Source organism: Manacus vitellinus, unplaced genomic scaffold, assembly GCF_001715985.3.
Source record: "Manacus vitellinus isolate BGI_N305 unplaced genomic scaffold, ASM171598v3 scaffold_3_pilon, whole genome shotgun sequence".
Lineage (NCBI taxonomy): Eukaryota > Metazoa > Chordata > Aves > Passeriformes > Pipridae > Manacus > Manacus vitellinus.
Genome location: NW_021940535.1, coordinates 14,890,385 through 14,904,838, shown reverse-complemented (window position 1 = coordinate 14,904,838; position 14,454 = coordinate 14,890,385). Strand labels below are relative to the sequence as shown.

General features: G+C 37.3%; 1 protein-coding gene across 6 annotated transcripts in view; it reads left to right on the top strand.

Annotated features, from left to right (window-relative positions):
* RBMS3 (RNA binding motif single stranded interacting protein 3) overlaps positions 1–14,454 on the top strand; it is a 598,526-nt gene that overhangs the window by 502,777 nt on the left and 81,295 nt on the right. For all 6 annotated transcript variants that reach the window (XM_018075572.1, XM_018075575.2, XM_018075573.2 and 3 more), the window contains one exon: positions 5,295–5,401. In XM_018075572.1, coding sequence (XP_017931061.1) covers positions 5,295–5,401 — 107 coding nt within the window. The remainder of the gene's footprint in view (positions 1–5,294; positions 5,402–14,454) is intronic.

The window sequence follows — 14,454 nt, the reverse complement described above, 5'->3', positions numbered from 1 at the left end:
GTCCTTTTATCCTTTTGTGCCACGTACCATCTTTTGTAATTCTTCATTTCCCAAAAGCAGAATAGCTAGGGTTTTGTTTTATAATCTTCCTTGAATTTGAGTTTCATTTATTTACGACTTTGGGATGAATAAGTATTGCGTGACAGAACTTTCCTAGAAACCAGTGGACTCACTAGAGCAGAGAGTCACTCTGTTGATGGAGTCCTGGAACTTTTATATTTTCAAAGCTAACAATAGCAAAATTCATTTTGTAAATAAGCTCTGAAGGACCCAGGAAGACCTTAGTCCTGCTGGATACATGCATCTGAGCCCAGATATAGAATCAGAACTTTAACTTGCTCTGTCCTGCCTTTCTCTGGAGCTTTTGTGTCTCTCAGGTCTCCCTCTGAAATACTGTATGAGTAAACAGGTCTCCTCAAAATGGCTTTGATGTTAGCATAGAGTGAAATTTTTCTTAAAGACTACAAATGATAGATCTGTAGGAGACAAAGAGGTTGGTTCTTGCATGGGTGTTTCAATCAGATGTTCTGTGTGATTTGTACATGAAAATGTTATCAAGATAGTTAAAATTTGGAAGGCAGTTAGGAAGAAAAATAGTTATCAGAGCTTGATCAATTTGTATGCTTTTTGTAATTGTGAACTCAGTTATTACTATGCTTAGTTTTTTTATTGTGGAGGAGGATTTGCCAAGGCTGAAAAAGAAATTAATCCAACTTTCTCATTAAAACATACTTTGAAAAAGATCATTGACCGTGCACTGACCATTCATTGACATGCCAATGACTTTCTCATCATTTTTCTTCACATTAACAAAATAGATCTGTGTGAAGGCCCACATGAGTGTTCACAATGCACATGTTACTAGGCTGTCTACTGAAAATTTTACTTTCATTCTTGTAAAATATGAAGAGATTAAACTCTTCCTGACATGCTAAAAATACTCTGTCTTCAAAAATATTCATAGTAAAAACAGATATAATGCATAAAAATGTTCTTGTTACTTTTTATATATGTAATTCTTGCCATTGCTGGACAGATGATGCTATATGACTGAATCAGAAACTGTGGAGAACAAGCTTTTCTCAGTAACTCATAAAACATTAGAAGTTTCAGAGCACCTGAAATAATGAAAAAGATTCACTGAATGCAAATGGCAGCTTTCATCTTCCTTTATGAAGCACATGCTCATGAATATATACATTTTTGCATATGTAGAAGTTCAAATATATCTCCCTTCCAATGAATGAAGGAATAAGGAAATTATGTATTCAGAATTAGTTAGAAGTTTGCTTTTTTGTTGTTGTTGTTGAATTTTCCAGTTTAATTGAAGTTCACTTCATGAGTTGGAACATTTCTTAGAGGCTGCAAGATTTGAGAAGGGGGCACTGTTATCCCCCTCGTCTTCCTTCTAAAGGTTTTGGGCTATTTTAAATACCAGTGTTGCTTTTGGTGATATTAACAGCCTTTTGGCAGTTCTGTACTGTTTGTCTGCACAATCTGTCCATCTAAAGTAGCAGAGCATGAGAAGCTGATCTCCTGAGGGAACTCCAACAATATCGACAGGCTTGATTGACATAAGGCCAGTCTCTCTCTTTCACCTCCACTGAACTCTTAGAGTAAATTCAAGGCCTGACTGAAGAGAGATAGAGGTTTAGCCATTGACTTCCATGGGAACAGAATTTAAACACTAAATTTTAACTACTGCCCTCTCCTAAGGCAGTCCGAGTATCTTGGCAAATGCTGTTTAGAAGCACTATCAATTTGATCCCGCTTCCTTCTCAGGACTCAAAGCCAAGTTCAGGGCTATTTATGTCTTATTAACTAGAGCAGGCTTTGGATGGGAACTACAGCAAGCATTTAAATCTTCTCCTTGAAAAATGGGTTATGGCTTAATGAACCTTGTTCAGGTTACAGCTGTTATTCATTCTTGATATTTGTGTTTGTTACTGTCAGGTAGAAGTCAAAGAAAGAGCGGTACCTTCTATCTTGAAGAGTTTATCAGGCTGGAATAGCCTGAAATTTGTTTCAAGTGAATCAATTCTCACTTTTCTGACAGGAAAATAGCAACAGTAGATTTTCCAGATATACTTCAAAATACCACATATGCTCAAAACTTAGAGGATGTCAAGAACCATATAAAAAGATACGCTTATCGCTTCAAAATGTGAACATCTACAGATATACAAATTACATTTTCTGTTAAGCCAGCAGTACAAAAGGTGAGAAATAAGGCAGGGGCATAGGCATTTTTTTTTCAGTCAGTGTGTTCATACAGAGGAAAAGGAGAAAAGTAAAAATGCAGTCCATAAATTGAAGAGTATGTGTGAAATGGAAAAGAAAAAACAGGAAAGTTTAAAATATTCCCAATTTTCCTTCCTCTCCTTCAGAAGTATTTGGGGGTAAAACATACCACTTCTACTGCAATCTATCATTATTATTCATCTAATATTGATATCATTCTACTAGTTCCTAAATATTTTCTTTTCAAATTGATAACCATTTGCTATCAACTGCTAATTGCAATCTTTTTCTCGTCTGAAGTGAATTTATTTTTTTAAAGCACTTTGGAAATTTAATGAAACCATTAAAAAGAATTCTACTTAAAAATAATTTTATTCACATGGTGGAATGAGATGTGCTCTTTATAGTAACTGTTACACTCTACCTTGTGTCCTGAAAGAAGAGATTATTAATTTGATTTTTTTATATATTTTGAGCTTGGTAGTTATTTCCAGGTGTAAACCAATAGGACCTACACCAGTTCAGAGTTATTAAGATAATTTTCTGTCTTTCTTGATGCTACAAATGCCTGTGTTTAGGAAAAACAAACAAACCCCCCAAAACCAAAAACTAAAACCCTCAACCCAAAACCATCTTATCTGGGTTCCATCTTCCTGTCAAAATATTTTGGTTTGAACTTTTTGTCTCTTTTAATGTTGATCAACACAGACTAACTTTTTCCACAGAATTCCCCTCAGTTTGCTCTAGAGGAGTATAACCTCCCATGCAGAAACTTGCCCGTGCAGAAACTTGCCCGTGCAGAGCATGGTACCACTGTCCCTTCCACCTTCTTTCCAAACTCCTGAAAAGGCTTTAAAACATTTTTCAAATTTTTTCTAGATGGGGCTAATAAAGTTGTTTGGCAGTTCTATTAAATCCCAATCAACTTTAGGAATCTGCTAGTTAACAAATATGAGGTTGTCAGATGGTAATGCTGGATAGTGAGAATTCCGGAAGTGGCAACAACTTCCTATTTGTGGTTGGCTAATATATAGAGAGGATGTGTAGTAAAATATGTGATTTCCTAGCTTGTTTAACCACATCACAGTATATGGGCTAATACCACATGTGTACATTAGCAGATGATCATGGCATGTATAAATATCCACCGTGCAGATGGTTTTTACATGGTCCTTCTAATGGCATTATATGTTGCTTGGTAGTGTTTCAGTGCTTAAAACAAAAAACTTTTGAAGCTTCAGCTGTGATGTTTAATAGGTCTTTCTTTAATGCTGGCTAAGCACCTGCTCCTCCCTCACAGTCACATCAAAGTAAACTCTGCGTAACCACTCTGAAATCATGCAGCATCATGCTGTGGAGTAAAGCTGGTAAAAGTGTGGGGCAATCAGCCCTGTAAGATCCCGTCATCTGCAGAAAAAAATCTCCGTAGCCACCTGGATGCTTTTAAACCTTCATTATTTTAAATTTAAGATGGTTGGTTGAGCATTGCTTCTACCAAAATCTGATACAGTAATCGAAGTCGGAGGTGGGGAAGGACCTCTGGGGTCACAGAGTCAAGCTTTCTGCCAATAATGGATTGTTCCCTGCAGTTCAGTTTTTAGTGACCTTGGAAATTACTAGCCTGATAAAATGGTAATGAAAAAACAAAGCTGTTATAGCTTCAGAAGTAGCCAAAGTGATGCTGTTCCAATGAAAAATTGTTTTTTTGATGTGAGATTCTGTACATACATGGCTTCTTGGTTGCAGTTTTTGGTTGATCACAAATCTATGCTTTCTGACACATTTTGAACTGTCTGTAATTAGGAGGTTGGGGAGATTAGCTTGTTTTAATACTACATGAACTTATCCCTTAACCAAATCATAATTTTTATTACAAATAAATAAGTCAACAACTTAATTAAACCCCCTACCACAACGTTTTCTTCATATCTCTGCAGTTGTACTCTTTCAACATTTCTAGCCTCTCAGAAACAGGAAATGAGGAGGAAAAAAACAGATTTCTTGTTTTTTTCCATCAAACCCCCTGGTTAATTAGTTACAGACTTATCCTGCCTGGGAACCCAAAAATTCCTGAAAAGATTCAGAGGTTACACATCAGTTTTAGATTTCTTTCAACCAAGCTGATATTGGTTTGCTTCTCTGTTGACATAGGCAATAAAGGACAACCGTCACATACATCTAACGAAGTGGGGATAATTTGACCCCTTTTCTAGGGATGAAGCAGCAACGACAGGCTACCCACCAGCATGCTAATTACACTAAAAAAATATTTTGGGAGGCTGTTATAAACTGGATGGATGGGAAAAGATCCCAAGACACCAAGTTCCCTTCCTGTTGTACCCATTTGATGTGTGGTGATTTCTTCACTACAGGGCCCTTTTGTGGGCTGCCTTTTTGGGTGTGCAGCACTGTGAATATCCTTTCTTTCTCAGGTTCCCCTCACCTCCCTATTGTATTCACACACTTCAGATCTCACTTGGAGAGGAAAAAGGTTTCCTCAGCTGCCAACTGCCAACTTATTTAAAAGAGGAGTTAAAAGGAAAAGAAAGCTAATTGGACTGTGCTTGGCAAAAGTCTCTATTCTGTTCTGTTTATTCAGATTTTTAAAGGTTTGGGTGCTGAGAAACACTGAAATAGTGAGAACACTTATTCCTTAAACAGGTTCTTGCAAAGTTTTTACAATAAAAACAGAAAGCTGCTTTAGTAAAGCGGTGTTTATCCTTGCACTAATGCTGGTCATGAATACGTGTCTAACTTAGCTGGAACTAATGCCTGACTATACTATTCCACTACAGCAATTTACCATTTTGCGTAGGCTGATTATTTTTTCAACAATATTTGCTAAATTCTTTTAAGGGCTGCCAGTATATATTTTTTGAAGCTTAGTTAATAAGAACAGCTGCCACTGGAGTCAAGGCTAAAAGAGGCAAAAAATATCTGCAGAAGGCAAGATTTTACTTCAAAAGATCAGTATTACAAAGCACTACTGTTGCTGGTATAATCACTTTCTTTGGGGGGGATGCTAATATAGACTGGATTTCTTGTCTTCACAGCCCCCACTGAGCCTTTGCTGTGCAAATTTGCTGATGGAGGGCAAAAGAAGCGCCAGAATCAAAGCAAATACACACAGAATGGAAGGCCGTGGCCCAGAGAAGGAGAGGTAAGTGCCACGCGGCAATTATTTTCCTGGGGTTTGGCAGAAGTCAGCTACAGACCTGGAGGTCTACCTTTCAGGGCTACGAAGAAATCAGATTGCACACCAAATACAGCAGTTTCATACAGAAAAAGCTTTGTAAGCAGTGGGGAGATGAAGGTTTATGATAATGTGTGGAGTGTAAGTTACAGGAAGGGAAAATTTCCAAGTTTGGTGTAGAACAGTGCACAGCCTGGTCCCACCGTGAGCACTCTGTCTACAGCCGGACCTAAGTATTCTCTTACTGGTGTGCCAGTCAGCACTTGTGGTGTACCTTTTACAAATCAAATCAATTTGCACTGAAGCAAATGAACAGTGTTATTTTCTCCGTCTAGTTCCTGGTGATAAAAGATTATTAGGAAATAGGTGGGCTGTTCCAAAAAAGGAGAGATGTACTTACACATCCAGATGTAGGGTCCATGTAAAAGTTTTTTGCAAGCTTATTTGGGCTGAGTTCTTCATTCTGTTCAAGACAAAATGGTTTACAATAGCATCAGCTACATCATGTGTACAAAGTTTTAAAATAATCTAGTAGTTGCTTTCTGCTATGCTGCAAATAGTCTGTTACTGGAGTTTCTTTTCTGTGTTCTTGTATGTGAAGTGTCCCCAAATGCGAGTGAAAGAGGAAAGAAAATTATTTAACTCTTCAGGAGTTTGTTTACTATTTTGGAATTTAATTATAGAATAAAGATAAATAAGGTAGACCTGGTCATAGTCCCTTCTTATACATGGTGATAGCTATGAAGGCTGAAGGACTTACAAGTATTTCTATCCTAAACAACTATTCTTTGTATTTATGATTGAGACTTTAATGAAAAAAAGTATATTGCTCAATTGGGACCCACAAGAATACAAGCTGGTGGGGGGGAATTCTGGTTGGTTTGTTTGTTTGTTTGTTTATTTGTGGGTTTTTTGGTGGGTTTTGCTTCAATTTTACAAGGAAATTAAAAAAATATAATTGGTATTTCTAAGTTATATGAGGATTACTAGATGATTTCTACTTTTTTGTAATGATTTGATTTTGCTAGCTGATAGTTTTCAGACCATTAGTTTATGACATACATACCCTAACACAAACAGAAAGGCTGTTTGAAAGTGTACAAATTTCTCCCACCACCAAGGTGGTTATTGTACCCTGTTCCAACAGCAATGATCCATTTTTAGCTGAAAATTTTGGGCTGAAAATCTCAGTGCAGCAGACACATTTGCTCTAGGAGATTGCAGAAGTCTCCAAAGGTTCATTGCAGTGTCTTGTGCTGTATGTCTCAAGAAATGGAGATGTCTTCTCAGGAGCCATTAGGGTTTGTCACATTAAGGGTCTGCTGAGGAACAAGTGACCAAGAAGTACTTCAAGCAGTAGACTCAGGTCAGGGTAAACAGAGCTTGAAAAAACAAAGGTATATATATAGGAGACAATAATAAACCCTCAATAAGGTCAACAATCCGTATTTTAAAGACCTCTAAATCCCTGTTTAAACAGTAAATACCATCATAGCTATTATCTCCAGTCTTCTCTTTTTCCTTCAGTTCAAATCAATGAAAAAAGAGAATATAGTTAAAGCCAGCAAGCCACCATTATGCCTGTGGCCTCTAGGCATCAGCTTATTATATCCTGCATAGTTCATTTGCTGCTAGTGGAGTGTTACCTGTTAAGCACAGTAATATCATGGTGAGCTAGAGGCAAGGTGTGGTTGGTGTGCTTATAGTACCAACACTTAAAAATTAATTTTCAGTGCTGGGAGATGTCATTCCTTATTGTTGATCACAGTCAACTACAGAGCTGTTGTCATGGTATAATGTACAAATGTGGAAAAATTGTAAAGATACAAACTCAGAAATATTTCAGACTAGATTTTCTCTGTTAACTAACATCTGGTTAATACTTTGTTGCACATTAGATATTTACTACTCAGAGTGTCAAAGACAAGGATACATATTCTCTTTTAGGGTTAATAATTTCTTGGATTTCTTCCCCACTGTTGTTAATTTTCTTATCTCCAATGTGAAATTTTTTTGTATAATTACTCTTTTATTTTATATGCAATAGGGTTTTTCTAACTCTTTGTCTCTTAATAATCTTACTCTAAGCATGATGTATCATTCAGTTGTTCTCTAAGTAGCAGCATTCAGGTAACCTTCCTACAATTATTCCCGTCAGCTTTAATTTCTCTTAAAAAGAACAGGCAGTGAGTAGTGAGAAATAATTGATATATGACAAGTGTCATGGTTCCGATTACAAATGGTATCTGGAAATATTCCCCTCACCTCTACTTTTTCTCTGTTTCTTCCCCAAAGAAAAGTATTGAAATAGCATCCAAGAGATTACTCCCTTAGTATTTCCGCCCTGACCAAATCCTTTGGTATCTACATCAAGATGTGTTTTGGCTTTGCATTCTTGAATACTTGCGTGAAGGGCATTTTAAAACATTAGGCGTGCATGAGGATTATTTGTCGGAAGGGCAGATCCGAGAGAAATTACGCCAGCCATTCTGTCACTCGCCTCAAACTTGAGCATGCAAAATAGAGACAGACAACTGTGCCCAGTACTCTGCTGTAGGGAGGGAATGGCAGAAGATTCAGTGGGGAGAAGCAGGTTTGCTGCAGTGTTCTCTCTGGCCATGCTGTTCTCTGCGGTTTTACTCTCTTTTATGAAGAACTTCTGTGGAATTTTATAAAACAGGATTACTTTCTTTTTCTTGGTAAAGTTTTCAGGTCATATTGCAGAATGCAATAGAAAATCTTATTCTTATCATATACATCTTTATAGATTTCTTCACAGCCATATAGAAATACTTTAACTGGCTGTTAAATTGGCTTCCTTTTTAAAGGAAGTGGGGGGTGGGAGTGGGTGGGTTTGGTACTTGGTTATTTGGCCAGTTGCAACCAGGGAAGAATGCCAGATCTTGAATAGCACTTTTTAGTTCTTGACCTACCTCTCTTGCTTGAAGTCCCAGGAAATGCTCAACAGATTTACCGAGAGATTTAACTAAGGATTTGTGATGGCTGACCAGTTCTGGACTAAGGAGCCAAGAGTTTGGATTTAGCAATGGTTTTGTACAAGGCTGTCAAGTTAGACATCTAACATAGAAGTGCAATAAATGTATAGTGAAACCTGCAAATGCTGGAAATATTTGCTGACATAATTTCTGCACAGAGGTCAGTAATTTTTTTTCAGGCTAGTTTCTCATATGTCACCCTGGTTTAATTCAGCACTCTGTTTTGAAACTTGTCCTGACAAGATCATATTGAGATGGCGAGAGAGTATAATCATATTCAAATTCTGTCTGTAAAATATTTGATTTAATTTACCTCTAAATTGCAATTGACAAGTCTAGAGGTGGGTGACATAGCTCCCGAAAAATGTTCATTTAGCTGAGAATGCACCCAGGGAATTAAGTGTAGTCACAAATTGAGATCAGATTGGATTAAAAGCCTGAACATAAATTTTGCAAGATAATCTTCTATTGCAGATTTACTGAAGCTTTGTTTTGGTTATTCAGAAATACGTTTTTGATACGTGTATTTAAGAGAGAATTTGTTTGAAAATTATCTAGTAGAAAGGGAGAAATCTACCCAAAGTTTATTATTGTTTACAGTTCTGGAAATTGTAGCCTTTCTATATCTGGTCAGCCCAGAGTGATTAAGAGTTTTTTTAGAGCCATAATATTTTGAAGTCTTTGGCATTTCATTTGCTAGTTTCTGTAAAATTTAGACAATTAAAATATTTTTGTTGTCTTTCTTGTAAGAGAATATCACCATTACAGGGTGATACCACAGGCATATACCACAACAATGAGATGCACCACTGAATGCAACCCACTTGCCATTGAATTTGGTCTGATGTCTATAATGATATTTAGTAATTGCTACCAATTATTCTTCTATTGAATACTCTTTTGCTTCTATAATCTGGATTGCATTTTTTGTTTCTAAATAATCAAAAGGTTACCCTTCTTTCCTCTCCTTTCTTCTCTTCCTCCTTTCCTCATTTCTCCTTTGTTTTCTTTCAAGACCAGTTGGTGGAATATCTAAAGAATTAAACATGCTTTTAATTCTTTCTTAGAAAAATAAGATGACCCAGTAGTTCGGGAATGTTGCTTTTGTTAATAGTTTCTCTTTTTATCTGCTGCTTATTACAACTTTACCTAATGCAAACAGTAATTTAGAGAGAAAAACATAAAAAATGGGTAATTTAAGAGACTTCCTGAATTTTTTAAAGTCAGTACCAGCGAAGGGCAAAAGCAGTTGTTCCTGGTACCAGTTGTCCCTTCTTTACCAGCAGCATGCATTTAGAAATGATTAGTAGTTTTGTGGCAGGCCCATTTATAACTCAGACGTAGATTGTTTATATGCTTCCAAGGAGATAGGTACTACTTAGTTGTGCTCTATAATCCTCAACGTCTAGGGCTGATGTATCTTATACCTAGACAAATAACTTTTCTTTACTGTGAGAGCCAATTTCCAGTTCTGTCCAGATAAGCAGTAGTACCCTCATATGTAAACCACCCACAAAGTCATTTACTACATATATTTAGCATGCATGTAAGTTAAATATTGGAACTTTGCATGCTTATTTTCAACAAAAACTTAGTTTAGCAAAAAAGATAACTAACCAATAAGTGAAAAGGTGCAAAGCAATGAGTTAAATATTCTTCAAAACACAAGACTCTGTCATTGTGGGCAACATTTTGAAAAGGCACTTTAGTGGCTCAAAACCCAAAGACCAGTTTAAATGGTTGGATTTTGAGCTTATAAAGCACATAGTAATATTTTTAACTAATGACCTATGAAATCACTGTTACTGAAATCAGGATTTTATAAGGGACTGGTTTTACTCTTAATAAGGGCAGTGGTTTGGTTAAAATAGAATCATCCCTGTACCTGTTCTCAGAGATGAATTTTCTTAGTTTTCATTTTGGCTTTGAATTTCCTTCTGTGGTGAAAAATGTCATGCCATTTGCCCTGGAGATTTTTCTGTAGTTGGGTTTTCCTCCGAATTCTGCTCCTACAACAGTGTTTTCTTAGGCAGAACAAACAGATGTTGTAGAAAAGGGGAAAGGACATACCTTTTTCTGCTGTGTCCCCAACAGGTGGGCTGCCATTTTCAGTAGTGCTGCAAGCCATCCCTGGAAGTCTTCCCAACTCACTGTAGCACACACATCTAGTGTGCGGTTGTGACTGTAATCCACAGCTGATATAACACTGGGTCAGATTTATGGCAAAATGGATGTGCTGGATCCCCAGAGTGAATGGTTCATAGACCTGAAGATGGCAAGGTTAAATGTGGAATATTTCTGACAGAACTGTTTAAATAATCAAAGGAAGGAATTCTGCCAAGTTGACTTTACTTGTGACTGAGCTTATTTTATAAAATTAGTATTTTAAATGAATCTCATTTGGGTTGATGATTTTTTCACCCTATTCCCTCTTCTTTCTTCCAAGTGTTTCAGAGTATCTGCTGTCAGAGCACAAGAGATGCTTGTGTTGTGATGCCTGGCAGATATTAGCAATGGTAACAAAACAAGTACAGGAATCTGAGTGTTGAAATTTCGATTGATTTGGCTGTAGTAGCCAAGGGCACATCCATTCCCCTGGGATGATAGTCCTCCTGTGAAAAGACGAAGGTATGAGTCAGAGGAGATGGGGAAGAGAGACTTGTCTTCTGGTCTAACTCCCACATCAGTTCATCACAGAAATCCCTTGAGTCTGAGTGTAGAAATTCCATGCAAATGTTTCACAGAACAGGTAATTCTGCGTAATTGCCACAGTGAAATGCAGAGGCTCCCTCCTGCTGGCAGTCACTCTGGGGCTCACCTGAACTAAGTCTGTCAGCTTCTCTCCAGTCTCCAATGTAGGGCCGCCACTCCCAAATAGTCTTGAGATGGTGTTTCCAAGTTCTGCCTTATCTTTCTACTACCTTACCTCTCCAAATCTCACCCTAAGGAGGAGAAATCCAAAGGGTCTTCTGCTTGGAAATCCCATCACATCCATGGATTTCACCCCTTTTTAATTTGTAGGCTTCTCCAATTTTTTTCTAGTAGGACTGTGGCCTTTAGCACAATATGAAATTCTGTGGTGGCAGCAGCCTTGCCTTGTGCAGGTGCTCCAGCACTAGGCATAGACTGACCAGGACAGGTTCGAGGAGATAATGTGGAAGTCTCACCTCTGAGGAAGAGGTCTAGCACATCTCTGTAGCCAGTCGATATTATGGTGAATTTTTGCCCCCAGAGTTGGAAAGACATGTACACTGAGAGTAGGTGGTGATGTGATGGTGAAGTTGTTAATGTAAGCTGCTTCCCAGCAACACAAAAGAGGCTGAGATGCACCAAAGATGCACAGAACAAAATGGTCATTTATGGGTATTTATGCTTGCTGGAAGAGAGATACTGCACTCATAAATGTTCTTCTTGTGAGATGTCACAGAGATTTGGAAGAGAAATAATGAACCCACCTTGTTTCACACGATATTGAAGGTGTGATCATTTTTTTAATAATCACTCCGTAACTTAATCATTTCTTTGAGAGATTTACAAATCCAATTTACATAAGAAATGCAAATGTGATGGTCTAAGAGTCTTTTTAATGAGGCAAATGTGCTCATTTATGTTCGAAATATAACAAAGAGAGGTGAAAAAAAACCACCAAGAAACGGAACACCTTGTCTTTGCCCATGGAAAATTTTTCACCGTGAAGTGTTGAACAAAGGCCTTCAAACTTCCTGGGGAACCCTTGCCTTCCAGAGGCTTTTTGATATTTCCTGCTCTTTATTGAAGGAAAGAGTTAAAATTTTAAAAAGGTGCAGACTGAGTCTCTTGTTCTTAGAATCTCTTTGTTTACTGATGTCAATAGTTAGAAAAATGCAGAAAAATAGCAAAAATTTTCATTCCTTTGTCTTAAGTATCAGAGATAAGTAAATTCGTGGTTTAAATAGTCTTTTTAAAAACATGATATTTTAAACAAGCTGTTTTATTTCTATGTCACCTGACTTTCTGAACAGACCAGTAGTCATTAAGAAGGATCTTTATTTCCATTACGTATGGAACTGATAGCAGCTATCCCTTTTTTTGATTACTTTAAAGGATTGCATATTGAAATATTGAGGTGCAAGATTTTCATTCAATAGCTTAGTGCATATCCATTATCTGACTGAGTGGCATAAAAATTATGTGGTTCAGTTATTCCTTCATAGAAGATTTATCTGACAAATACTTTCCTAAAGCAGCAGTCCATCATCAGTACCACTCTCTCAGGTTCCATCTCATCGGGAAGTATCACTATCAGAAGCAGGAATAAGACCGTGTCCTTTCACTGAAACATGAGCAAAGCAGTGGATGCAAAAAATCCGGAAGAAAACACAGTACAGCAAAGGGCTGCTATAGAGGCATCAGCCTCTGCCTCAGTATAGCTCAGTCTGTATTAAGCGCTGTGATGGCTATATTCAGTTCTGGTTTTGAAAGAATAAGCTGGACCTTTATCACATAGAAGTCTGATGCCACCCTCATATTCTGTATTTGGTATTTTTGGAATTCCTGTTTGTGTGCTATGGAGGAAAGTGCAAACAATTTTCCAGTAAGTTATTATTGCACATCAGTTTTTATTCCTGATGAATGAGGATACTTCAGATCATAAATCTTTGACTGGTCCAGGCTAACTGTTGCCACTCCTGGGCTTCTAGCCAGCATAATTTTGTAGGGAGGAATTACACAACTTGATGAGAAAGAAGTAAATAGTCCTGTGTTAGCAGCTATTTGAAATAGCAGCTGTTTAAGGCTATTCAGCAATGGGGGATAGTAGCAATATTACTGGGCAAACTGTAGGTGGTTACAATATGCACATATTGCCACATGCTGTGTCCTCTTTGTCTAATGTGAAACTTTTCCTTTATTGGTAAATGCGATGGTGATATTTATAGTGGTCACTGCTGAAGTACTTGAACAGATTCTGATAATCTGTCTCCATGCGGTATGGAGCATGGATAAGGAAAGGAGTGTCTAGCCTTTCATATTTTATACTCTCCAGGCACACAACTGTGTCCCCTATTCCTAATAGTGATACTATGTAATGGGCCTGATGCTAATATATAGAGAATGGAATATGTGCAGTCTGTCTGCATGCACCCACACACAGGTCTGGGGCGTGATGAGTTGGAGGACAAGCTGAGGGTCCGTACTCAAATATCCACGAGGAAAGCACCATAACTGAAAGTGGCATAAATATGTGTTTGCAGGTCTCACATGGATGGTGAACATTGTTTGGGCTGCAGTGAAAGAGCTGCTGCATTCTGTCTCTTCTGCAGCCTCATTCTTACGTATGTCAAAGAAACTAAAATAATACCAGTTGTTCATTTCCCCTTTCCTCACAGAACTACCTCCCTTGTTGCCATTTTGTCCCAAGGTCACTAATGTGAGCTGTGGAATATAGTGAGCTCTGATCCATGCAATTCTAAGGACGATTAGATGTAGAAACTCCCTAATGTTGAAAGCTTGGATCTGTCCTTTCCCAAGAAATTATAAGTGGTTTTGTCCTTAGTCTTGAGTAGATATGTGATGAGACGTTAAAATGTCAACACCTCAATTTATAGAGAATATCTTAAGTTATTTAAAAGGTTTGGTTTTTGATGGGTTTTTTTCTTTTTTTTTTTTTTGAGTTGTTAGAGCTAATTTTTCTGTCCCTCTAGGGCTTTTACGTACTATTTAGGTTGTCTTTACCAGTGCAGGAGTATAAAAAGAGAACAATAACAAATTTTATAAGTGTTGAAAATAGAAAGGAGAACAAGACAGTATTTTTCCTCAAAAATGTATTGCATTCAAAAAACATTTATGATATTAAAGTTTTATTATCTCTCTTTTGTTTTGAAATGCACATATTCCCATTAGGAATTAATGCAACCTTTCCAAACACTATAATATGCTGAGAACGTATAAGACATAAGAATATAAAACTAAGTAAGGGATGATGATTTTCTGAGCTAATTTATTTTTTACATCAAAATTAGTAGTGGTTGAGGTCACCCTAAATTC